This window comes from Carcharhinus amblyrhynchos, chromosome 9 (genome assembly GCF_965287045.1).
Source record: "Carcharhinus amblyrhynchos chromosome 9, sCarAmb.v2.hapA, whole genome shotgun sequence".
Lineage (NCBI taxonomy): Eukaryota > Metazoa > Chordata > Chondrichthyes > Carcharhiniformes > Carcharhinidae > Carcharhinus > Carcharhinus amblyrhynchos.
In genome coordinates, this window is record NC_137332.1 from 111,609,874 (window position 1) to 111,637,134 (window position 27,261).

Here is a 27,261-nt window from a genome sequence, read left to right on the forward strand (position 1 = left end):
ACAAACGTCCCACATTTTCCATGTGTTGAAATGACTGTCAGTAAATTCCGCTGGGCTGTGTAAGGGGTGTCCAGGTCCCCCAGGACAGATTGTCTTTCCTGTTCTCCACACAGGAGCTGTTTAACGCCCAGGCAGTAACAATAAAACCCAATGTTCAACACTGTCAGATATATGAAACATTTTACACCAGAATCCCAGACAATATCTCTGCAATAAAACAAGACATTGATTTCCAATCCACATTGATCTCTCTACCTCTACCTGCCATTTTCCCAACTTTACAAAAATGCCTGTTAATGAATCTGATCCATCGGAAAACTTCACAGCCTGTGTTTTTTCTTGCTGGAATAGTGCGAGTGTTGGGGGAAACTCTTCAAATACAATCCCAGTAGGATGTCGTTTTACCCTCTCCCATTTCCCATGTCCCACAGTCCTGCCCCCACACCCTGTGATGTGCTTCCTCTCTATCAGGGACTGGGACAGCAGAACTGTCAATGTATCAACTCTATCTCCTTCACCCACTCCATGTGACAGCGAGTTCCACATTCTCCCCACTCTGTGTGAAGAAACTCCGCCCAATATTGGAGGAGAGATTCCACTTCAAATGTTCCCTCATCAGTTAAAAGCAAGTTACTGCGGATGCTGGAACCTGACGAAGAGACATCCAGACTGGAAACGTCAGCTCTGTTCCCTCTCCACAGATGCTGTCAGACCTGCTGAGATTTTCCAGCATTTTCTGTTTTCGCTCCGTCATCAGTTGATGTTTCTCTGGGTCAGGGTCCCCGGGAGGGATTCATAAACATTTATAAAACTGTAAGTTTCTCTTTCTAGAAAATAAACCAAACTTCACAGATGAAACCCTCTAAATATCGTCCCGATACCTGCTATGTAAAATGCCCCCTTGACATTTATAGTACTTGATGTTTTAATGTGAGCGACTGCAGCCATGAACACAATTCAATTTCTGGATCTGGATCTCACACCGAGTTTCACCAGAATGGTTTTAATCGGCACTGGGTTCAGACTGAAGAGAAATGTAATGGAATCTCGATCCCTCCCATCTCCACCTCTTCTCCCCATTCTATCTCTCCATCTCTCTCTCTCTCTTTCCACTGTCAACATCCCCGGGAGCCCAACCTGCCCCCGACTGAGTTCAATGATTTCCCTCCGTTATCCTTGAGACCGCGCCAGTTGTTATCTCCAGTGTGAAAGTGGCGAGGACATGGCCCACTCTGTAATAATAATTCCCTGAGTGCTGCAGTGAACTTTATCAGTAAATAGCTGAACTGAGGATGTGCGGCAGTAACACCGAAAGTAAAAGCGGTTTGAATCAGGAAGTGCTGAGTGTGAGCATGGCTTCCAGACAACAAGCAGAGAGCTGGACCGAGGAGACAATTTGTCCCATTTGTCTCGATTTCTTCACTGATGCGGTAATGCTGGAATGTGACCACAACTTCTGCCGCTCCTGTATCACCCAGTGTTGGGAAATGAAGGAGATAAACTCCTGCCCGGAATGTAGACAGGAGTTTCCGGAAAGAACCCTCAGGGTAAATCGGGCCTTAGCGAATCTGGCCGAGAAAGCTCGACAATTAAAGCAGAGTCCGAAAGAGAAGAAAAGTAAACTTCACTGTGAGAAACATCAGGAAGAACTGAAGCTGTTTTGTGAAACTGACAAGAAATTGATCTGTCTGATTTGTAGAGATTCGCGGGATCACAGAGAGCACCGCTTCCTGCCCACCGATGAAGCTGTTGAAATCTACAAGGTAAAAGGGGAATATTATTTACCTGACAGTTTTGTCACATTTTCAACATCCAGCACTTTCATTCTGTGATTTTCTCTCCCAATCCCAGGATCAGCTCAAATCTTCTTTAGTTACTCTCACAGAGAAGAAATTGGCGGTTCTAGAAATGGAAGAGAAACAGAAAGGAAAGATTTCTGAAGTTAGGGTAAGATGTCCCTGTGCTGATTTTCTGGGATCTCAGTTAGTTTTGTTCCCTTTATCGCGGGACATTAATTATGTCTCACATTTCATTGGGTAGGAACAGTCGAGCAGCCTGCGGACCCACATCACATCCGAGTTCACTAAAATGTATCAGATTCTCACTGAGAAAGAGCAGCGTTTACTCAGAGATCTCAGGAAAGAAGAGGAGAGGAGTCTAGAACCGATGGAGAGAAACCTTCGAGAGATTCAGGAGAATTTAAATTCTATTGAGGAGAAACTCTCCAAGTTGCGGAAACAGATGGAGCAAAAAGACCAGCTGATATTTCTGAAGGTGAGGGAATATACTGTGTCTCAGTTCAGGGAAACTTCACACAGTCACTAAATAACTGATGGTAATGGTGAAATTTGTATAAAATTTACTGAAAAACAGTAACCGAATTCAACAAATTTCTGTCTATTCCGTGGAAATTCTGCTGTGACTCTGAACTAATGTCTCCCACGCTGAATAAGATTCCCGGGAATACCTGTAATAAGTTTTCTAGATTTTCACTGTTGGTTTGTGATTATTTTCGTGTTTCCCGAGTTTCAATTACTCCTGGAACTCCCATTGTAATCCGGTTCCAGTTCCATGTTGTGAGTGTGTGGGTGTGTCCGGTACGGTGTGTGAGATTCACTGTGTCTGTGAGCGGGACTGATGTTCAATTCCAGTTCATTTGACTCTCCACAATCTTCCTTCCAAAATGCATCACTTTACATTTCGTGTGAAATCACATCTGCTCTGAGTCTGCTCATTTCACCAGCCTGTCGAACTGCTCCTGAAATCTGTTACTGTCACCCTCACTGTTCCTGATTCATTTCTTTCAGGAGGAAGTTTGTCGGGAGAGAAGGTAGGACATGTTCTTTACTGAAACTCTGCAGTTTGGTAAAATAAACTTAGTGAAGTGTTATTTTGTATTTATTTATTGGTTGTTGTCATAACTTTAAATGTTCGGTCATTAGTTACCAAGACATCACACACTGCAGGAAATCATAAGCTCCGCGTATACACACTGACGAGAACTTTATGATAACTCACCTCATTACAGTGATTTTACATAACTGTTCTCCAACATTGTAATAAATAACAGGGAAGTGTAAATAATACAACAGGCCGGAAGTGATCGCTTGCCCGATGTTGGCTATTAGTGTCTGTGACCTTCCCACTGAACCTGAGAGAACCGCGCGGTCCATGTTTCCAAAGAATGGGTCACCCATGTCCCTGCATGGAGCCTGACCAACCCGGGAAAGTCTCAGTTTAAAGGGAGAATGGATTCTAAGTTTATACTAAATAAAAATTGGCTCTGCGTCCTTAACAACACAACACTTGTATTCATATAGAACTTTTATTGGAAATTAATATTGCAAGGAGTTTCACAGGAGCATGATAAAGTAAATTGACACAGAGCCAAATAAGGACATATTAATTTGGATGATCGAGGTAAATTTCAGAGAGCGTCCTCAAGGAAGAAAAAAGAAAGAAAGGTTGAGAGGATCAGGGAGAGAATTCCTGAGTTCAGGACCTCCACAGCTGAAGGTCCAGCTCCCATTGGGGGAGTGACTGAAATCAGAGATGTTCAAGGTGTCGGGAGTAGAGAAGAGCAGCATTCTGGGAGGTTGTGAGCCAAGGGATTGCAGAATTGGATATTCAGCTTTGGGATGTTTTCAGCCTTTGTCTTTGTTCTACAAACTTTGTTTATCATACAGCAAGTGGACAGGCTAAATATTCATCACTTCCTGCAGTCTGTGATGTCTGTTATCAGGTTTTGAACCTTTTTCAAGACATGGCCGTTTCCATTCTCTGCCCTTGAATTTAAAAGCTTTTCTTTCTCATTTAGAGAAACAAGATTAACATTTCACTTTGTACATTTTCTCTGTCATCAAAAATGCTGTAAACTTGAGAGGGGAATAAAGGTTATGGGGAGAGGGCGGGAAGGTGGAATTGAGCCACGACAGATCAGCCATGATCTTATTGAATGGCGGGGCAGGCTCGAAGGGCTAGATGGCCTACTCCTGCTCCTATTTCTTATGTTCTTATGTTCTTAAATAAGTACTAAATTCTTCTCACAAATACAAATTCATAGCATCATTTTTACCATTTACAGGATTAGTGAGGAGTATATCAAACTCTCAGTATCTGCTGCCGCCCTGCCTATCAGAAAGTACAAAGACCTTTTACAGTACAGAGCATGGAGAGAAATGATCAACTTCATTAACCCCGGTAAGTCTCATATTAATTGTCCTGCTTATCAATCCAGTTGTAAATATATTGAATGGACTCCAAAGATCCATCTTAAATACTCACATTTCCAGTTGTTAATACCTGCAGTATCCCCATTCTTATATTTCTCTTTCTGAGGTTCCTCTGGGTAAGTGTCTGAAGCCATCAGCACTGTGTGTCAAAGCAGTGAAGAGATCTGTATAACCAGAGGAATAGAGCACCAATCTCAGGATATGAAATGGAATTGCTCCAGGAGACTGGACTGGTCTCGTCTGTCATTGTGGGAAACATTTTTTTATCATCATTTATCAGGAAGACACACAGACATTAGAGAGCAGGTGTTAAACGGCAGATATTCTGTTTGGTGGAATTCGACACCTGAATCAAGAGGATGGATGCAGAAAGTGCGAGTCTGCACTGGATAAGGGAGGGAATGTGGTGATCTTATTGAAATGTTTAAGGTCTGGAATAAAAGGGTGGTTATAAACGTCCTCAGGTTTCACACAGTCACAGAGTCTAGATCAAAGCTTTACATCTAGAATAGGGAGGATGACAGGGCAGTTTGGATTGAGTGAGGTTGAGCTTTTGAGTGACTCCATTGAGGTAGTGAACCAGTGAACCCATCGCTCACTCGATGAATTTGATCAGAGGCCCAATCCATTCTGAGGGCTGATCTTCAGAACAAAATCTCTGTCCAGTTTCCCGCGGGTTTGCAGTGTGGGAAAATGTTCTGTCGTTCCTGAGGAGGGAACAGGGGACAAGAAATTCTCATGAATACACAGCAGGAGTGAGAGAGAAAGAACGTAAGAACATAAGAAATAGGAGCAGGAGTAGGCCATCTAGCCCCTCGAGCCTGCCCCGCCATTCAATAAGATCATGGCTGATCTGTCATGTCTCAGTTCCACATCCCCGCCCTCTCCCCATAACCCTTAACCCCCTTACCTATCAAAAATCTATCAACCCGCGTCTTAAATATATTGAGCGAGGCAGCCTCCACCACTTCAATGGGCAGAGAATTCTAGAGATTCACCACCCTTTCAGTGAACAAGTTCCTCCTCAACTCCATTCTAAACCGCCCCCCCTTTATCTTGAGGCTGTGCCCTCTAGTCCTACTGTCCTTTCTGAGCGGGAAGAGCCTCTCCACCTCTATCCTATCCATCCCATTCATCATCTTATATGTGTCAATGAGATCTCCCCTCATTCTTCTAAACTCTAACGAGTACAAGCCTAGTTTATTCAGCCTCTCCTCATAGTTCAACCCCCTCAGCTCTGGTATCAGCCTAGTAAACCTCCTCTGCACTCCCTCCAAGGCCAAAATATCCTTGCGTAAGTGCGGCGACCAAAACTGCACACAGTACTCCAGCTGCGGCCTCACAATTGCCCTGTACAGTTGCAGCAAGACCTCCCTACTTTTATATTCAATCCCCCTCGCTATGAAGGCCAGCATCCCATTAGCCTTCCTGACCCCCCCTGCACCTGCAGGCTGGATTTTTGCGACTCATGCACAAGGACCCCGAGGTCCCTCTGCACCGTCACATGCTGCAGTTTTTCGCCATGTAAGTAATAGTCCTTCCTGCCATTATTCCTACCAAAGTGGACAACTTCACACTTGCCAACATTAAATTCTATTTGCCAGTTCCTTGCCCATTCGCCCAGCCTATCTAGATCCTTCTGCAGACTCTCCACATCCTCCGCACAATTTGCTGTTCCACCAATCTTGGTGTCATCAGCAAATTTCGACACCATACACTCGGTTCCCTCCTCCAGATCATCTATATAAATGGTAAATAGCTGAGGCCCCAGCACCAGCCCCTGGGGCACTCCACTAGTCACCAACCGCCAATCTGAATAGCACCCATTGACCCCTACTCTCTGCCTCCTATTTGACAGCCAATCCCCTATTCACGCTAACACCCTACCCCCAACTCCATGCCCCCTGACCTTCTGTAATCACCTCTTGTGAGGCACCTTATCAAACGCCTTCTGAAAATCAAGAAACGCCACATCCACTGGCTCTCCTCTACCAACCGCCCTGGACACATCCTCATAGAACTCCAATAAATTTGTCAGGCACGACTTCCCCTTAATGAAACCGTGCTGTGTCTGCTCTATCAAACAATTCTCCTCAAGATGCCTCGCTATTTTCTCCTTGATCACGAATTCTAACATTTTACCTACAACAGACGTTAAACTAACCAGCCTACAATTCCCTGCCTTTTGCCTGCCACCCTTCTTAAACAATGGCGTAACATTAGCCGTTTACCAATCTTCCGGCACTTCCCCGGAATCCAGTGACGTGTTGAAAATAATCACCAAGGCATCCACTATCACCTCCGTCATTTCTTTCAGTACCCTTGGATTCATTCCATCCGGTCCTGGGGACTTGTCCACAATCAGTCCCTCCAGTCTGTCGAGCACTGCCTCTCTAGTAACAATAATGTCATTCAGGCCCTCCACTCCTACCATCTTTCCATCGCTAACACCTGGCAAATTATTCACGTCCTCCTCCGTGAAGACCGAAACAAAGAAGTTATTCAAGGCCTCAGCCATTTCCCCATCCCCTACCACTAAGTCCCCCCTCTCATCCTCTAAGGGTCCAACATTCACCCGAGTCAGCCTCTTCCTTTTTATATATTTATAAAAACTTTTACGATCCTTTTTTATGTTAAGCGCAAGCCCAGCTTCAGAGTTTATCCTACCCTTCTTTATCAACTTCTTTGTCATTCTTTGTTGACATTTAAACCTCTCCCAATCCTCTTCTCGCCCACTACTCTTAGCTACTCTAAATGCATCCACTTTTAATTTAACACTTTCCTTTACCTCCAGCAAGCAGGAGTAAGGAAAATAACTCACCTCCTGGTCACAGAGAAATCATCAAAAGTTCCCTTCATTCCTGCAGTGTGAGCCTAAACACTTGAGAACCAGTGGAATTATTTTGAGGAACAGTCAGTCTTTGAATGTAGAAAATGAGAAAACCAATGTCCAAGCAAGATCACAGAACAGCATTGTGATGATGATGAAGTCTTCTGTTTTGATGTTGTCATTTCTGGTATAAATATTAGAAAGGAAACAGAGCAAATAACTCCTTATATCATTTCTATTAAGGTTTTCAGTGGTCCCTTTAAGACCAGGGACTAATTGTATAGATTGTTCCTCTGGGTGGGGCATCACCATCCAATGGAAGATCAAGATTGTATTGAGTCTCCAGTTATATCAAATGTCTCCAGTTTGTACAGACAATGTGACTTCTCCTTATGTTTAGTGTGGGAACACTGGATACCTATTTTGCTGCTGCTACATTATTGTGGGGGTTTCATCTCTGCCAATCTTTACATTCTCATCCATCATCTGTCCTGCCATTCATCTTTGCTCAGTTATATGTTTTTCCATGAATTTGAACCTTTCCTTAACTTCTTCAGTGAGCCACAGATGGTGGGTCCTCCCATTGGGGATTTTCTTTACATTAGGAATATATTTATTCTGAATATTCTGAAATATCATCTTAAATATCTGCCATTGCTTCTGTGTCGATATATCCCCAAGCCTGGGGACCCAGTTCACTCCAACTAGCTTAGCTTTCATGATCAGATAGTCGCCCCTATTTTGGTTTAAAATACCGAACTTAGACCCTCTCTTTTCCCTTTCAAACTGGATTTCAAATTCAATCATATTGTAGTTGCGGTGACCAAGTGCTGCCTTCACTCAGAATTCACTAATTATTCCTGTCACATTACATAAAGACAAGTCTAATATAACCTACTCTGTGGTTAATTCCAGAACGTTCTGCTATGAGAAACTTCCTCGAAAGAATTCTGTGAACTCCCCATCCAGGCAACTACAGCCTGGTTTTTCTGGTTTATATTTAGATGAAAATCACCCATGATTATTACTGTCTCTTTATCTGTGACCCACATTGTGGCTACTGTTGCAAGGACTGTTGACGACTCCCACTTTTGACTTCTTTCCCCTACTATTCCTCATCTCCAAACCGATTTTATGTCTGAATCTCCTGAACCAGGATCATCTCCAGCTAATGCACCAATGAGGCCCTTGATAAACAGTGCTCCCACTCCACTTTTACCAAGCTTTCTATTCTTCTTGAATGTAAGTAAATGTTATCCTTTCCTCCTGGAGCAATGTCTCTGGAATCAGATCATATTCATTTACTTCAATATGTGTGATCAATTTGTTAACTTTATGATGAATGTTGTGGGCATTCAGATACAGAGCCTTTAGTTTCATATTTTTATTATCTTTGTACTAATTACTCTTGACTTTTGGTGTATTCGTAGGTTTTTCCTGTTTGTCCATTCCCGTTATTCTCTGATCCCCATTTCCCATATTATTTTGATGGTTTCTTGCCTTGAATCTCCCCCTGGATTTGCCACATATATTCAAGGTAGCTTACCCTCTGAGTTTAGTTTGAAGCCCTTTATACTTCCCGTGTTATGCAATTTCCTGGAACACTCTTACTAGCAGCTCAGGTGTAGACTGTCCCAACAATGAGGAAGCATGGGGTGGGGAAGGTCGGGGGGGGGGTTGGGGGTGAGGTGGCAAGATAGCACAGTGGTTAGCAGGGACTTGGTTTCGATTCCCAGCTTGGGTCACTGTCTGTGTGTAGTTTGCACGTTCTCCCTGTGCTAACTTGGGTTTCCTCCGGGTGCTCCGGTTTCCTCCCACATTCTGAAAGACGTGCTGGTTAGGTGCATTGACCTGAACAGGGGCCAGACTGTGGCGACTAGGGGAATTTCACAGTAACTTCATTGCAGTGTTAATGTAAGCCTTACTTGTGACTAATAAATAAACTTTAACTTGACTACCGTCCGGTGGTTCTAACATCCACCATTATGAAATACTTTGAAAGGTTAGTCATGGCACGAATCAATTCCAGCCTCCCAGACTGACTGGATCCACGACAGGTGGCCTATCACCGCAAAAGGTCCACAGCAGACGCCATTTCCCCGACCCGACACTCAAACCTGGATCACCTAGTTAACAAGGACACCTGTGTCAGACTCCTATTTATTGACGACAGCTCAACATTCAACACCATTATTCCGACAAAACTCATCTTGAAATTCCCTGGCCTTTGGCTTGGCTCCTCCCTTTGCAACTGGATCCTAGATTTCTTTTCTACAGACCGCAATCAGTAAGGATAGGTAACAACATCTCCTCTGTGATCATCCTCAACTCCAGTGCTCCACAAGGCTATTTCTTCAGTCCTTGACGATACTCCTCAAACACCTATGACCACGTGGCCAAATTCCCCTCCTGCCCAATATTCAAATTTGCTGATGATACAACCATAGTGGGTCAAATCTCAAACAATGATGAGATGGGCTACAGGAAAGAGATAGAGAATCTGGCAAAATGGGAAAGGTTTAAATGTCAACAAAGATTGACAAAAAAGTTGATAAAGGAGGGTAGAAGAAGCTATGAAGCTGGGCTAGCGCTTAATATAAAAAAGGATAGCAAGAGTTTTTATAGATATATAAAAAGGAAGAGGCTGGCTAGGGTGAACGTTGGTCCCTTAGAGGATGAAAAAGGGGACCTAGTGGTAGGGGATGGGGATATGGCTAAGGTCTTGAATAACTTTTTTGTTTCTGTCTTCACGGAGGAGGACGTGAATAATTTGCCGGGTGTTAGCGATGGAAAGGTGGTAGGACTGGAGGGTCTTAATGACATTACTGTTACTAGAGAGGTGGTGCGCGACAGACTGGAGGGGCTGATTGTGGACAAGTCCCCAGGACCGGATGGAATGCATCCGAGGGTTCTGAAAGAAATGGCGGAGGTGATAGTGGATGCCTTGGTGGTTATTTTCCAGACGTCGCTGGATTCCGGGGAAGTGCCGGAAGATTGGAAAACGGCTAATGTTACGCCGTTGTTTAAGAAGGGTGCCAGGCAAAAGGCGGGGAATTATAGGCCGGTTAGTTTAACGTCTGTGGTAGGTAAAATGTTAGAATCCGTCATTAAGGAGGAAATTGCGAGGCATCTTGAAGGGAATTGCTTGATAGGGCAGACGCAACACGGTTTCATTAAAGGGAAGTCGTGTCTGACAAATTTACTGGAGTTCTATGAGGATGTGTCTAGGGCGGTGGATAGAGGAGAGCCGGTGGATGTGGTCTTTCTGGATTTTCAGAAGGCGTTTGATAAGGTACCTCACAAGAGGTTACTGCAGAAGGTCAGAGGACATGGAGTTGGGGGTAGGGTGTTAGCGTGGATAGAGGATTGGTTGTCAAATAGGAGGCAGAGAGTGGGGGTCAATGGGTGCTATTCGGATTGGCGGTTGGTGACTAGTGGGGTGCCCCAGGGGTCGGTGCTGGGGCCTCAGCTATTTACCATTTATATAGATGATCTGGAGGAGGGAACCGAGTGTAGGGTGTCGAAATTTGCTGATGACACCAAGATTGGGGGAAAGGCAAATTGTGCGGAGGGTGTGGAGAGTCTGCAGAAGGATCTAGATAGGCTGGGCGAATGGGCCAGGAAATGGCAAATGGAATTTAATGTTGGCAAGTGTGAGGTGGTCCACTTTGGTAGGAAGAATGGTAGGAAGGACTATTACTTACGTGGCGAAAAACTGCAGCAGGCGACGGTGCAGAGGGACCTCGGGGTCCTTGTGCATGAGTCGCAAAAACCCAGCCTGCAGGTGCAGCAGGTGGTCAGGAAGGCGAATGGGATGCTGGCCTTCATAGCGAGGGGGATTGAATATAAAAGTAGGGAGGTCTTGCTGCAGCTGTATAGGGCATTGGTGAGGCCGCAGCTGGAGTACTGTGTGCAGTTTTGGGCGCCGCACCTGCGCAAGGATATTTTGGCCTTAGAGGGAGTGCAGAGGAGGTTTACTAGGCTGATACTGGAGTTGAGGGGGTTGAGCTATGAGGAGAGGCTGAATAAACTAGGCTTGTACTCGTTAGAGTTTAGAAGAATGAGGGGAGATCTCATTGAGACGTATAAGATGATGAATGGGATGGATAGGATAGAGGTGGAGAGACTCTTCCCGCTCAAAAAAGACAGTAGGACTAGGGGGCACAGCCTCAAGATAAAGGGGGGGCGGTTTAGAACGGAGTTGAGGAGGAACTTCTTCACTCAAAGGGTGGTGAATCTCTGGAATTCTCTGCCCGTTGAAGTGGTGGAGGCTGCCTCGCTAAATATTTTTAAGAAGCGGGTTGATGGGTTTTTGATAAGAGAGGGGATTAAGGGTTATGGGGAGAGGGCGGGAAAGTGGAACTGAGCCACGACAGATCAGCCATGATCTTATTGAATGGCGGGGCAGGCTCGAAGGGCCAGATGGCCTACTCCTGCTCCTATTTCTTATGTTCTTATGTTATGTAAAATGGTGTGACGACAGTTTCCCTCAATGTCGTAAGATGAACGAGAGTCATCAACTTCAGGAAATGTATTGGAGGACATGCTCCTGTCTACAAGAACAGGGAGGAAGTGGAAATGGTCAAGAGCTTCAGATTTCAAGGTGTTCAGATCACTAATAACCTGTCCTGGTCCCTCCATGCCAATACTATAGTTAAGAAAGATCAACAGTGCCTGTACTTTCTCAGGAGGCTTTGGAAATTTAGCATGAGCACCTTGACTCTCACCACCTTTTACAGATGCGCCATAGAAAGCATTGATATGGCTCCTGCTTTGACCAAGACCGCAACAAACTACAAAGTGTAGCCTAATTCATCATGCAAACCAGCCCCCCATCCATTGACTCCATCTACAGATCCCGCTGCCTCAGGGAAAGCAGCCAGCATAATCAAGTACCCCGTGCACCCTGGACATATTCTCTTCCAACTTCTTGTATCTGTCGGGAAAAAGAAAAGTCTGAGAATATGTACAAACCAACTCAAGAACAGCTTCTTCCTTGCTGCCATCAGACTTTTGATTGGTGTTATCATATATTAAGGTGGCTTTCTCTTCACCCCATCTGTAACAGTAACACTATATGCGGCATCCTATACTTTCCTCCTCTCATATGTACTCTGTGAATAGTACTTCTCATCTGTATAACCTGCAAGAAACAATATTTTTCACAGCATAAATGTGACAATAATAAATCAAATCAAAACCACCCACAATCCCCAATACTCGTGCCAATGCCCATGATCCAGACACCAGCCTTTGAACATTCATCTTTGCCATCTCATTTTCCCTCTGCCAGTTTACATGTAGCTCAGGTAATGATCGAGAGATTATTCCCTTTGAGGTTCTGCTCCTTAATTTGTAACGAGCTTCTCATGGTGACTATGTCCTTTACAGACATCCCAAATACCCCTGCTTCTGTGACCACTTCCCTCCAACCTCAGTGTCCCCACCCAGCCCACAATATCACCCTGATAGACCATTAGTGGAGTGGACCAGGACAATCTTCTTTGCTTGTCCTGTCTATGTCTTTGGTACCTAAATAGTCCATGCCAACTGGATCCTCCCACTTCCAGTGAAAATTCCTCTCCAGCTCAGAACTCTGGTACGATCAAGCAACTGAGTTGTTTGGGCTCTTGCTTTTGCTGCAGAGATCAGTATCTGTGTCCCACACTATATTGTTCCCTACTGCCACCACATTCCTGTTTGTTATCCCCCACTTGATAGGCTTCCTGTATCATAGTGCCATGGTTGGTGGTTATTTTCCAAACGTCGCTGGATTCTGGGGAAGTGCCGGAAGATTGGAAAACGGCTAATGTTACGCCGTTGTTCAAGAAGGGTGGCAGGCAAAAGGCAGGGAATTATAGGCCGGTTAGTTTAATGTCTGTTGTAGGTAAAATGTTAGAATCCGTCATCAAGGAGGGAATAACGAGGCACCTTGAGGGGAATGGCTTGATAGAGCAGACGCAGCACGGTTTCGTTAAGGGGAAGTCGTGTCTGACAAATTCATTGGAGTTCTATGAGGAAGTGTCTAGGGTGGTGGATAGAGGAGAGCCGGTGGATGTGGTCTTTCTTGATTTTCAGAAGACGTTTGACAAGGTACCTCACAAGAGGTTATTGCAGAAGGTAAGGGGGCATGGAGTTGGGGGTCGGGTGTTAGCGTGGATAGAGGATTGGTTGTCAAATAGGAGGCAGAGACTGGGGGTTAATGGGTACTATTCGGATTGGTGGTTGGTGACTAGTGGAGTGCCCCAGGGGTCGGTGCTGGGGCCTCAGCTATTTACCATTTATATAGATGATCTGGAGGAGGGAACCGAGTGTAGGGTGTCGAAATTTGCTGATGACACCAAGATTTGTGGAACGGCAAATTGCGCGGAGGGTGTGGAGAGTCTGCAGAAGGATCTAGATAGGCTGGTCGAATGGGCCAGGAACTGGCAAATGGAATTTAATGTTGGCAAGTGCGAGGTGGTCCACTTTGGTAGGAATAATGGTAGGAAGGACTATTACTTACATGGCGAAAAACTGCAGCATGCGACGGTGCAGAGGGACCTGGGGGTCCTTGTGCATGAGTCGCAAAAACCCAGCCTGCAGGTGCAGCAGGTGGTCAGGAAGGCTAATGGGATGCTGGCGTTTATAGTGAAGGGGATTGAATATAAAAGTAGGGAGGTCTTGCTGCAGCTGGATAGGGCATTGGTGAGGCTGCAGCTGGAGTACTGTGTGCAGTTTTGGTCGCCGCAATTACGCAAGGATATTTTGGCCTTGGAGGGAGTGCAGAGGAGGTTTACTAGGCTGATACCGGAGTTGAGGGGGTGAGCTATGAGGAGAGGCTGAATAAACTAGGCTTCTACTCGTTAGAGTTTAGAAGAATGAGGGGGGATCTCATTGAGACATACAAGATGATGAATGGGATGGATAGGATAGAGGTGGAGAGACTCTTCCCGCTCAGAAAGGACAGTAGGACTAGAGGGCACAGCCTCAAGATAAAGGGGGGGCGGTTTAGAATGGAGTTGAGGAGGAACTTCTTCACTCAAAGGGTGGTGAATCTATGGAATTCTCTGCCCGTTGAAGTGGTGGAGGCTGCCTCGCTAAATATTTTTAAGACGTGGGTTATTGGGTTTTTGATAAGCGAGGGGATTATGGGTTATGGGGAGAGGGCGGGAATGTGGAACTGAGTCACGACAGATCAGCCATGATCTTATTGAATGGCGGGGCAGGCTGAAAGGGCTGGATGGCCAACTTCTGCTCCTATTTCTTATGTTCTTATGTTCTTATGTTAGACTGCTCACTCACTTTTCAGCCTTTGTTTTCATCCACACAGATTATAAGAATCTCAAATCTTTTCAACAACTCCAAAGTCTGAGGCTCCTCCACTACTGTCTGCTCAGTCCCTTCACTTGTCTCACTCTCGGTCACATCTTCCTGTCACTCACTGCTGACCAAAACAGATGACCCTATTCTAAGAGGTGTGACCACATTCCAGATCAAATTATCCAGGGATTTCTCCCATTCCCTTTCATTGTGCAGTGTCTGCAGTTCAGCCTCTAACTCACTAATTCTGATCTGGAAGTCCTCCAGCTGCTTACACTTTCTGTAGATGTGTTAGTCATGGATTACCTGGACATCCAAAATCACACATTCCTCAACTGCAACATAACACCTGTCTTGCATTATTCCTCATGTTATCTACTTAAATTTAATTAAATTACTCACTTAATTAACTTAGAATAATTCCAGTGATAACCACATTTCTTTCCCCTGTGCATTTCATTCCCGCATGAACCTGATTCGCCCCTCACTCAGTCTCCATCCCAGTCCAGCGCAGTCACCTGTCTCATGCACCTATTGCTGGCCATGCATTTTGCAAGGTGTGTCTTATTTATAGACCCTCTGCTGAGTCGCTGACTAGTTTTACTTCCTGCTGCACTGATTAACACTCATGGACGAACTGATTTGAGGTGGTTGACAGATAACTGCCACTCCATATAGTTCTCTCGTTAACATAGAAACTGGAAGCAGGAGTAGGCCATTTGGCCCTTCAAACATGTTCTGCTTTTTATTTTGATCATGGCGGATCATCAAATTCAATATCCTGATCCCCCCTTCTCCCCATATCCCTTGATCCATTAGCCCCAAGAACTATATCTAATTTCTTTTCGAAATCACACGACATTTTGGCCTCAACTACATTCAGTTATTGTGAATTCCACAGATTCACCATCCTCTGGGTGAAGAAATTTGTCCTCACGTCAGTTCTAAAAGGTTTGCCCCTTATCCTCAAACTATGACCCCTCGATCCAGACTCCTCCACGATTTGGAACATTCTTTTCCAATCTATCCTGTCGAACTCTGTTAGAATTTTAAAGTTTCTGTGAGATCCCCTTTTCACCCTTCTAAACTGCAGTGACTATAATCCTAACCGAGTTAGTCTCTCCTCATGTGACAGACCTGCCACCCAAGAAATCAGCCTGGTAATCCTTCGCTGTATTCCCTCTATAGCAAGGACATCCTTCCACAGATAAGGAGGTCAAAACTGCACACAGTAGTCCAGGTGTGGCCTCACGAATGTGCTATATAATTGCAGCAAAACATCCCCATTCCAATACTCAAATCCTCTCACGATGAAGGTCAACATATCAAAGAACAAAGAAAATTACAGCACAGGAACACACCCATTGGCCATCCAAGCCTGCATCGACCATGTTGTCCAACTGAACTAAAACCCCCTCCCCTTCTCGGAACCATATCCCTCCATTCCCACCTATTCATGTATTTGTCAAGATTCCCCTTAAAATCCACTATCGTATCTCCTTCCACCTCTCTCAGCAGAGAGTCCCAGACACCTATCACCCTCTGTTAAAAAAACTTACCTCGTACATGTCCTATAAACCTTGTCCCTCGCAACTTAAACTTATGCTCACTAGTAATTGACTCTTCCGCCTTGGGAGAAAGCTTCTGAATATCAACTCTGTCTATGCCGCTCATAATCTATCAATTCTCCCCTCAACCTCCATTGTTCCAGTGACCTCTCGTCATATCTAATGCCCTCCATGTCCCCAGGGCTTGATGGGATATAGCCCAGAATACTGAGAGAGGCAAGGGAGGAAATTGCTGGGGCCTTGAGAGAAATCTTTGCATCCTCACTAGCTACAGAGAAGGTCCCAGAGGATTGGAGAATACCTAATGTTGTTCCTACGTTTAAGAAGGGTAGCAAGAATAATCCAGGTAATTCCAATCCGATGAGCCTTACTTCAGTAGTAGGGAAATTATCGGAGAGGATTCTTCGAGACAGGATATATTCCCAGTTGGAAATAAGTGGACGTATTAGTGAGAGCCAACATGGTTTTGTGAAGTGGAGGTCATGTCTCACAAACTTGATCGAGTTTTTCGAGGAAGTGACAAAGATGACTGATGAGAGTAGGGCAGTGGATGTTGTCTACATGGACTTCAGGAAGGCTTTGACAAGGTCCCTCATGACAGACTGGTGCAGAAGCTAAAGCTGCATGGGATCAGAGGTGAACTAGCAAAGTGGACAAAGTCAAAGAAGACAGAGCGTAGGAATGAAAGGGTGTGTTTCTGAAAGGAGGGCTGTGACAAGTGGTGATCCTTAGGGATCAGTACTGGGATCTTTGCTGTTTGTAAGAAATATAAATGATTTGGTGGAAAATGTAACTGGATTGATTAGTAAGATTGCGGATGACGAAAAGGTTGGTGGATTAGTGGATAGTGATGAGGACCATCTGGAGATACAGCAGTTGGAGACTTGGGCGGAGAGATGGCAGATGGAAATTGATCTGCACAAATTTTTTACTCAGAGAGTGGGTCCCTGGAACTGGGTTGCCGTGGGAGGTCATGGAAGTGGATACCGTAGTGACTTTTAAGGGGCGTCTTGACAAGTACATGAACTGGAGGGAACAGAGGGATATGGCCCCTAAAAGGGTAGAGGGTTTTAGTTAAGTTGGGCAGCGTGGTCGGTGCAGGATTGGAAGGACGAAGGGCCTGTTCCTATGCAGTTTGTTAAACTGATTCTTTTTCCGAAATCCCGACTGTGCCCAAATTCACCATTATTTTCTCAGTGTTCAGTTATTACATCATTTGTTACAGATCCTAGCATTTTCCTTCGGACTAATGTCAGACTAACAAGTTTTTCATTCTCCATATTCTCTCTCCCTTCTTTCTTAAACATCAGAGTTACTTTTGCACCTTCCAATCTGCAGGAACAATTCCAGAGTCTGTAGACTTTTGAAAGATAACCACCAATGCATCAACTTTCTCTACAGTCACTACTTTCAGCATCTTAGAAAGAGATCACCAGGTCTGGGGAAATTTATCTGCTTCAAATCTCATTTATTTCTCTATTTCTACTATTCTTTGAAGCATAAAAGCATCTTGTTGTTCCTCATTAATGCCAGTCGCCTGATTCTCCATTATTTATGCAAGGTTTTTAATGAATGGTGATCATTGGTGTTTGGACAGATTTTTGAGAAAGTCAGTGTATTCTGCTTTGGTCATGTCATCTAACATGAGGTTTGAGGTGTGTGTGAGACCAGTGCCTGGAGCTGTGAGGTTGCAGCTGACCAATGCACCACTGTGCGTTGTGTTTCTTTCAAATTATGGAATCTTATGGCTTTATCCTCTTAGTGAGTAATTAGGATTTCCTTTTAATTCATGCTTACCTCGTTCATTATTGATGTATAAGATATATAGTATTAACTGTTTGCCTTGTTGACCCTTTCAAAGAAAAATTATTCCTCACTTCCCCACTTACTCTAATTCAGAGTCCTGGAGAGTCAGAGACTATGCCGACAGGTACTGGGTGTTAAGCAGGGTGCACTCAGAACGGGACACCAATCCATCACAGGGCACACACTCACACACAAAAATTAAGGGGCAATTTAACATTGCCAATCCACCTCATCCACACATCATTGATGTGGGGAGGAAACGGGAGCACCCGGAGGAAACCCATGCAGACACAGGGAGAACGTGCAAACCTCAACCCAGACAGTGAACCAAGGTTGGAATTGAACCCATGTCTCTGGAGCTGTGAGGCAGCATTGCCAATCATTTTGAGACGCTGTCTCAAAAATTATTGCATTTCTTTCACATTATTGAATCTCATGGCTTTGTACTCTTCTTCAGTCACTGGGATTTCAAAGTTGCTCTGTGCACCAAAAAAACTTTGATTGTTCCGATTCTGAACATACCCAAATATGGAGCCTCATCCAACATTGTAACAAATTTGGGGTCTGGTCTGATATCACATTGAGAAACTCAGAACTCTAGTGCAGAGAGGTATCTGGATGTCCTGGTGTAAAAATCACAAAACGTTAGTCTGCATTTACAGCGAGTAATTTGGAATATAAATGGAATGTTAGTGTTTATTGTAAGGACAATTAAATTTTAAAAAATGTGCCTGCAAGCATACAGGGACTTAGTGAGGCTGCATTTGGAGTAATGTGCAGTATTTTGATCTCCTTACGTAAGATCATGAGATCATAAGACAGAGGTAGGGCATTTGGTTCATTGAGTCTGCTCTGCCATTCAATGAGATCAGGACTGGTCTGATGTGATAATCCTCCAACTCCATCTTCCCACCTTATTTCCATAACCCCGATTCCATTACTGATTAAAAATCTGTCTCTCTCAGCCCCAAAGATATGTTCCAGTCTTTACACCTCTCTGCGGTGAAGAGTTCCAAGAATTCACTACCTCTGAGAGAAGAAATTCCTCCTCATCTCTGGCTTAAATGGACAAGCCTTTGCTCTGAGAATATGCCCTTTGGTCGTGGACTCTCCCACAAGGGGAAACAAACTATCAGTGTCCAAGCTGTCAAGCCCCCTGAGAATCCTATATGTATCAATAAGGTCACCTCTCATTCCTTCTCAACTCCAATGAGTACAGGCCCAACCTACCTCGCCTCGATTGATAAAAATATCCCGCCATATTTGGAATCAATCAAATTAACTTTCTCTGGACTGCTTTTAATGGTGGCACGTCTTTTCGGAGTTGAGGGGATGAAAACAGTATTCCAGGTGTGGTCGAACTAGTCACTTGTACAGTTCTAGCAAGTCCTCCCTATTTTCATACTCCATTCCCTTTTCAATTAAGGTCAATATTCCATTTGTCTTCCCTAACACTTGCTGAGCTTGCATGCCAGCTTTTTTGTGATTTATGCACAAGGATCCCAAATCCCTCTGTGCTGCAGCTTTCTGCAGTCTTTCTCTATTTAAATAATATCCAGCTCCTTTATTCTTCCCACCAATCTGCATAACTTCACATTTTCCTGCATTATTTTTCATCTGCCAAGCTTTCACCCACACACCTAATTTTTTTATCCCTCTGTAGACCCTGTCATCCTCAGCACTTGCCTTCCCACCTATTTTTGTGTCATCTCAAATTTAGCAGTAGTACATTCACTTCCCTTATCCAAATTATTAATATACATAAGAAATGACCATTGATTTAGAGACTGATTCCTGGGATGAAGGCAGTTATATTATCATGAAAGCCTGAGCAGATTTGGCCGATACCCATTGGAGTTTTGGAGAATGAGAGGTAATCTTATTGAAACTTAGAAGGCACTGAGGGGACTCGACAGGATTGATGCTGAGTGGATGTTTCCCTTGCGATGGCGTTTGGATAATGCACGTTTTGAAAATTATCAATCTCCCATTTAACACAGAAATGAGATTTTGTTTTCTATCAGAGGGTCATTTGTGTTGGAATTCTCTACCCCAGTGAGCAGTGGAGGCCGGATCACTGACAATATTCAATCAGATCAGTCATGATCTTGTTCAGAATAGGCTCGAGGGACGAATGGCCTACTCCTGTTCCGAATTCTTTTGTTCTTGGAATTGAGGTTTTGTGTGATATCTTACAGACTCGGATTGTGAACAATCTATACAGTGACATTTACACAATGTTTCACAGAGATATCACCTCCCACCCACTGTCTCCAGCGTTCTCTCCTCTACCTCTGTTCCGTCTCCGTCTCTCCTCAACTTTGACCGTCACCCCCCCACTCTTCTTCTCACAGCCTGTCTTCCCTCTCTCAAATTCTCCTTCCCCAACCCTGCTATCTCTCTCTCCTTCCACTCCCTGTCACTTATGCGCTCCTCTGCTCACATACTCCCCACTTCTCCCCACTAACTTCTTTCCACCTACATTCTCTCCCTCCCCTTTCTTCCTCTCTCTCACCTCCCATTCTTCCTTTGTCTCTCCCTCTTTAATTCATCTCTTCTTCCTACTTTGTGTGGCATGGTGGCTCAGTGGTTCGCATTGCTGCCCCAAAGAGCCAGGGAGCCGCTTTCGATTCCTGGTTTGGGTCACGTCTGTGCAGAATCTACACGTTCTCCCTCACGTCTGAGTGGGTTTCCTTCCACAGTTCGAAAGACATGCTGGTTTGCGATGCTAAATTCTCCCTCAGTGTACCCGAACAGGCACTGAAGTGTGGTGACTACGGGATTTTCACACTAACTTCATTACAGTGTTAATGTAAGCCTACTTGTGACACTAATTAACTTGGAAATCAATCTGTCCCGCAATCTCTCTCCCATTTCCCACAACCATCCCATCTCCCTGCCAGCCACTCATTTGTCCCTCCTGCTCCCTGACCCTGCTCCTCACCCACTCTCTCTCAGCACCTTCCTATTCTCCCCCATCGACACATAATCTCTCTCCACCTCACCTCCTATCCCCTTCCCTCATCATTCTGGTATACTTCTCCCCCTCACTCTCTTCTCTTCAGACTCTCTCCCCTTTCCCTCTGTCTCACATTCTTCCCTGCCCCTCCTGCTTTATTTCCCATCCTGCCTTTACATGGAAGGGTCTGTTTCTTTCTTCCTCCCACACTATCTGCCTTCCAGATGCTCTCTCTACTCTGCTCTTTCTTTCTCACCCACTATCCCAATCCCTGTCATCTGCTCTGCCGTTCTCTCTCCTGCTTCCACACTCAAAACATCCCACTCTGAATCTCCCACATCCCACTCTCAATCTCCCTCTTTACACTCCGGCTCCCTCCAGTCCCTCTCATTCTTGTCTCTTTTCTCTCTTCCCAACTGCACCCCTCCACCTATCCTCTCATACCCCCTCCCTATCTCTCTGTCACTCACTGTCTTCTCTCCGCTCTTCCCTGCCTCTCCTTTCTGGTCTATTCCCCCTCCTCTCCCCTCCCTCCGGCTCCATGTTGCCATCCCATTCCTGCTCCCACTCTCTCCTCCCCCTCATTCTCCCTGACCCCTCACAAACCTCTCTCCTCTCCTCCTGTCTCCTCACACTCTCCCTCCCCCCTACCCCATCTCTCTAAATCACTGACTGTGTTATTTTCACTTTCCCCCAGCTCCAGCCTCTCTGACTCTGGATCCGAACACAGCGAATCCCTGGCTCATCCTGTCTGAGGACCGGACCAGTGTGAGACTCAGAGATGAAGAGCAGCCGCTCCCTGACACCCCGGAGAGGTTTGATTCCGGTCTCTGTGTCCTGGGATCAGAGGGATTCACATCAGGGAGACATTACTGGGAGGTGGAGGTTGGGGAGAAGACATGGTGGGATCTGGGAGTGGCCCGAGAGTCTGTGAAGAGGAAAGTGTTTATCTCCCCGAGCCCTGAGTTTGGATTGTGGATGGTGAGGCTGAGTCTCGGAAGTGTTTATTCAGCCCTCACCTCCCCCTCAGTGACCCCCCTCACCCCGAGTGTGAATCCCCGGAAGATCGGGGTTTCCCTGGACTATGAGGGTGGACAGGTGTCATTTTACAATGCGGACAACATGTCCCATCTCCACACTTTCACCCACACTTTCAGTGAGAGAATCTTTCCCATCTTCAGCCCGGGATGGAATTTCGACGGGAAAAACTCGGCGCCGCTGACAATCTGCGGGATTAAAGGTCTCTAACAGATCCATCCCATAATTTCACACCGTCTCCCTGCCTCCTGCCAGCTGTAAACTGATGGAACCTGTTCATATTGTGGTTATTATATAGAATTATAATTTACATTGGGGGCTCCATGATTACATTTGTGAAATGATTCTTCAAATAAATCAATCTGAGAACCACTGGAATAGAAACAGTTTTTCTCAAAGATTCCACAGATCATCATTAAATCCAAGAAGCAGAAACTCAACATGTTGTTTGTGTCTGTCACTGAGTGAGGGAGGCGGGATTCCGGGGAATGGAGAAGCCGATTGGCCGGAGCTCCTGTCACTCAGAGCGAGGGAGGCGGGATTCAGGGGAATGGAGAGGCCGATTGGTCAGAGCTCCTGTCACTCTGAGCGAGGGAGGCGGGCTTCCGGGGAATGGACAATTCAATTCTGCTGGCTGCTTTTCTGAGGCAGGGGGAAGAGTCAATGGATAGGAGGGAGATTTGCATGATGGATTGGACTACGTTCACAACCCTTTGTAATTACTTGCAGTTTTGGTCAGAGCAGGAACCATACCAAGCTGTGATATATGGGAAAGGGTGCTTTCTAAGGTGCAGCTGTCAAAATTACTGAGAGTTGCTGCGGACAGGCCAAATTTCCTTTGCCTCCTGAGAAAGTAGAGGCGTTGGCGGGTGGGGGTGAGGGGGTGGACAAAAGTCATTCAAAGGTCCGTTGACCTTGGGTGTGATTTTCTGGTTTTGGAGCTGGAAAATCCCGTGTGTGTGAACTCAAATCTTTCATTCTTACAAAGCGCAGCCCTGACACCTGCTGACAGAACCTTAGTGCTGCAGGAAAGAATTCCCCATTGAAAACGGCCCAAGAAGTGGGGACAGTTTTCGAAGATTCACAGGCAGGATGAGCCGAATGGTCTCTTTCCATTGCGAGATCACATTATGATTTTTATATGATCTGACATTTACATCGGATCAAATCCACATTTTCAAAGTTGACTTGAACTGAAGATTGTCATGTGAGATGAGAGTAAATACACTCGGCCTCTGTTCCCCAGAGTTTCAATGAGAAGGGGGTTGACACAGAATAGGTGCTGGATGGATGGTTCCCCTGACTGGGGTCTCCAGAACCAGGGACTTTAGCAGCTTGATGGTGATGTTCCTGCAGTAATAATCCAGACTGTAACCAGTGGAGAGTTTCCCCCCGATTGCCATTGAGTTGTGTTTCGCTGGGGCTCCTTGATGCCACACTGGGTGAAATGCTGCCATGATGTTCAGGGCAGTCACTCTCACTCCACCTCTGGAATTCAGCTCTTTGCTCTGGCTGGGGGAGATGTTCAGTTCGAGTTCCTCCAGACGCACTGGGCTCCGCATCTCACGGCAGCCTCTTTGCAAACTATTAAGAGGCCATGGAATGGAGTGAAACTAGCCATCCCATGAGAAAGTGTTGGCCCCATATGAAAGGAGGAGTTGAATGAGCGCCCATGATGCGGCTCTGGGCGGCTGAGGGGGGAAAGCGGGCGCGCGGGAGGAAAAGCTCCGCCCAGAGCGCGAGGAGCGGCCACGCGCTGACCTCCTACCCAACGTCAGAGCGCGGGAAGAAGCGCGGCTCTGATTGGAGGATCAGGTAGCGTCAGCGGGGGCAGGGGGAGGGGCTGGACGCAGCACAGCATCACGTGGTGGGAAGCGCGAGCGGGGGAGGGGAGCCCGGGAAAGGACCCGGAGCCCCGGGTTCAGAAAGAGACAATGTCCCAAATTCAGCTGATTCAGCTTTCTCACCACATTCTGTGATCCTGAGTGTCACTGATTCACCAGCTCCATTCACACGTCACACACACTGATTGACACCCACACTGCAACGTTACATTGCGCTCTTCATCTGGTTATTCCTCTGTTCAGATCATTCCTGCTCAAAACACAGGAAAAATCATCAGATTATCCCCAATCTGACGTGTAAGGCATGGTTACAGTGGATTAACCAGGGTTCAATTAAATACAGTCCTGATGCTGCCCACAAAATAATTATTAAAGTAATTGTCAGAAGTTGATTTGAGCCACCGAAACAAACCTATTTACCAGATATCGAAAAACGGCGACAATCTTAATATTTAAAGAGTATCTTAAAGGAGGGGAGAGAGGTCGGGAGGTATTAGTGGAACCGCGGCCTTAGGGCCGGGACAGCTGAAGACACAGCCACCAATGATGGAGCAAAGGGAATCAGGGTTTAACAAGAGGCAGAATTGGAGCAGCTCAGAGATCTTAATAAGTTATCGGGCTGGAGTAGTTCACAAAGATAGGGAGCAGCGAGGCCAAGGGAGGTGATTTGAACGCAAAGATTTGTTGCGGGAACTGGATACATAATCAGATACACTTCACACCTCACGCGCACCCAAACCCGTGTCCCCATCACAAATACAGACAACATTCAGAAAACACTGAAACAGACAGGGAGATGATCCATTAATTTCACTGTCTTTCAAGGTGATAACTGTGTCATTGACCGACAGAAAATGATCCAACAACAGAGTCACAGACAAGGCCGGAAGGAATAAGGGTAAGGATTGGGAAAGGACGCCAGAGTTAGAATAATCCCCATATCTCGTAACATAACAGAACCGCCACCGGAATAGAGAAAAGTCAGGAAACTGACTAACTTGTTCCGTTCTCTTCACAAGTATTAGACCAATGCCGGAACTCTTATTTCTCAGTAAGAAGTCTCACAACACCAGGTTAACGTCCAACAGCTGAAGGAGCAGCGCTCCGAAAGCTCGTGATTCCAAATAAACCTGTTGGAGTTTAACCCGGTGTTCTGAGATTTCTTACTGTGTCCACCCCAGTCCAACGCCGGCATCTCCACATCTTAATAACAGCTGCCCACTCACCAAGGCCCTTTATAGGATCATTGAATAGAATCACAGAATCCCTGCAGGGCAGAAGGAGGCTTTTCGGCCCATCGAGCATTCACTAGCAACAATTCCACACAGGCCCTATCCAAGTATTTACCCTGTCAATCACATATTAAAGGGCTATTTAGCATGGCCAATCAACCTAACCCGCATTTGTCTGGACTGTGGGAGGAAACTGGAGCATTCCCACGCAGACACGAGGAGAACGTGCAAACTCCACACAGGCAGTTACCCGAGGCTGGAATTGAACCCGGATCCCTGGCGCTGTGAGGAAGCAATGCTAACCACTGTGCCACCGCGCTTCTGTCTATTTACAGTGAGAATTCTTTGCTCTGAAATTCCAATTCCTTTGTAATAGACCGAAAGTCAGGAGTTAACAGTGAACCGAGTCAACGATTTAAAATATAAAGAAATATTTTAGGTGGGAAACACGAGGCTTGTGATTGATTTTTTTAGTGCAGTGTCTCTGAGACGCTCTGTTGAGTCCAAGGAAGTTTGCAGAGTGAGTTGACCCTCACATCATTTTGCCCGGCAGAGGGAATCCCATTGCGATATTGGCTGGAGTACCAGACAACCCGCGAACACAGGCGGGAGTAACTCTGGCTCTCTTGGGCGGGTTTCCCCGGAGAATGAATTCTGGCGAGCTGTCTCTGTGGAGTTTTCTCCTGTTTTTAGCGACCACAGCGACAGTCGCTCCTCCCCGTTGGCTCCCGCTGGGAAACTCAGTAATCCGCTACTGAGGGACTCAACGACTAGGGAAAAGTACGAGACGGCCGCGATCTGCGTGGATCAGAGACTGAGTCTCAAGATGGTATCAAGGAATGGGAATCCCGTTGTTGATGGTTCAGAGCGGCTGGGATCCGTCCCGGATAAACAACCTTCCCCGCAGTGGCGTCTGTAGCAGCGCAATGTGCAAAATGTCAATGTCACCGCCACACATGTTCCAGCTCTCCGGAGCGAGTAACAAGATCTTCCGTAACTCCAACCCAAGAGGAGATCTTGAGACCCCCGCCATTGCTACCAGCCCTGTTGGCAGCTGAGTTCGGGTCCCAGAGCAGGAGAGGCAGCCAACCCAGTGGCGGACGACACTGTTATCGAAGAGTGGACGGCCCATCCACCGGAAAATGCGAACTTTGTAACAACACAAATCTCCTTTTAGAAGAAATATCGCGTTTCCAAGAAGGGAAGGGAACTCCGACCAATGGAGCGGCAATTGACACAAATGGAGAAACATCCGAGACGACCACCTTCATGGAAGGGGTCACTGTCGAGCCGACTTATGACACTGTATCAGTCCGAGAGGTGATCACCCATTACCACCATTGATGGGGTTGTTCTGCAGCTCCTGTAACACCCTCCTCCGCACGATCGGCTTCTCCAACATCCACATGACCAAAGTGCCCCAGGTTATAAACATAAGACCATAAGAACATAAGAAATAGGAGCAGGAGTAGGCCATCTAGCCCTTCGAGCCTGCCCCGCCATTCAATAAGATCATGGCTGATCTGTCGTGGCTCAGTTCCACTTTCCCGCACTCTCCCCATAACCCTTAATCCCCTCTCTTATCAAAAACCCATCAACCCGCGTCTTGAAAATATATAGCGAGGCAGCCTCCACCACTTCAACGGGCAGAGAATTCCAGAGATTCGCCACCCTTTGAGTGAAGACGTTCCTCCTCAACTCCGTTCTAAACCACCCCCCCTTTATCTTGAGGCTGTGCCCTCTAGTCCTACTGTCTTTTTTGAGCGGGAAGAGTCTCTCCACCTCTATCCTATCCATCCCATTCATCATCTTATACGTCTCAATGAGATCTCCCCTCATTCTTCTAAACTCCAACGAGTACAAGCCTAGTTTATTCAGCCTCTCCTCATAGCTCAACCCCCTCAACTTCGGTATCAGCCTAGTAAACCTCCTCTGCACTCCCTCCAAGGCCAAAATATCTTTGTACAGGTGCGGCACCCAAAACTGCACACAGTACTCCAGCTGCGGCCTCACCAATGCCCTATACAGCTGCAGCAAGACCTCCCTACTTTTATATTCAATCCCCCTCGCGATGAAGGCCAGCATCCCATTCGTCTTCCTGACCACCTGCTGCACCTGCAAGCTGGGTTTTTGCAACTCATGCACAAGGACCCCGAGGTCCCTCTGCACCGTCGCCTGCTGCAGTTTTTCGCCACGTAAGTAATAATCCTTCCGACCATTATTCCTACCAACGTGGACCACCTCACACTTGGCAACATTAAATTCCATTTGCCAGTTCCTGGCCCATTCGCCCAGCCTATCTAGATCCTTCTGCAGACTCTCCACACCCTCCGCACAATTTGCCCTTACCCCAATCTTGGTGTCATCAGCAAATTTCGACACCCTACACTCGGTTCCCTCCTCCAGATCATCTATATAAATGGTAAAAAGCTGAGGCCCCAGCACCGACC

General features: G+C 46.0%; 1 protein-coding gene across 1 annotated transcript; it reads left to right on the forward strand.

The window, feature by feature from the left end:
* Positions 1 to 1,048: 1,048 nt before the first annotated feature.
* On the forward strand, positions 1,049 to 21,945 carry LOC145348696 (zinc-binding protein A33-like). The gene is made up of 6 exons (XM_080196853.1): positions 1,049 to 1,763; positions 1,852 to 1,947; positions 2,041 to 2,274; positions 2,808 to 2,830; positions 4,085 to 4,200; positions 21,395 to 21,945. Exons 1-6 carry the CDS (start codon positions 1,293 to 1,295, stop codon positions 21,943 to 21,945), a joined length of 1,491 nt encoding a protein of 496 aa, XP_080052979.1. The 5' UTR covers positions 1,049 to 1,292.
* The last annotated feature ends 5,316 nt before the right edge of the window (positions 21,946 to 27,261 follow it).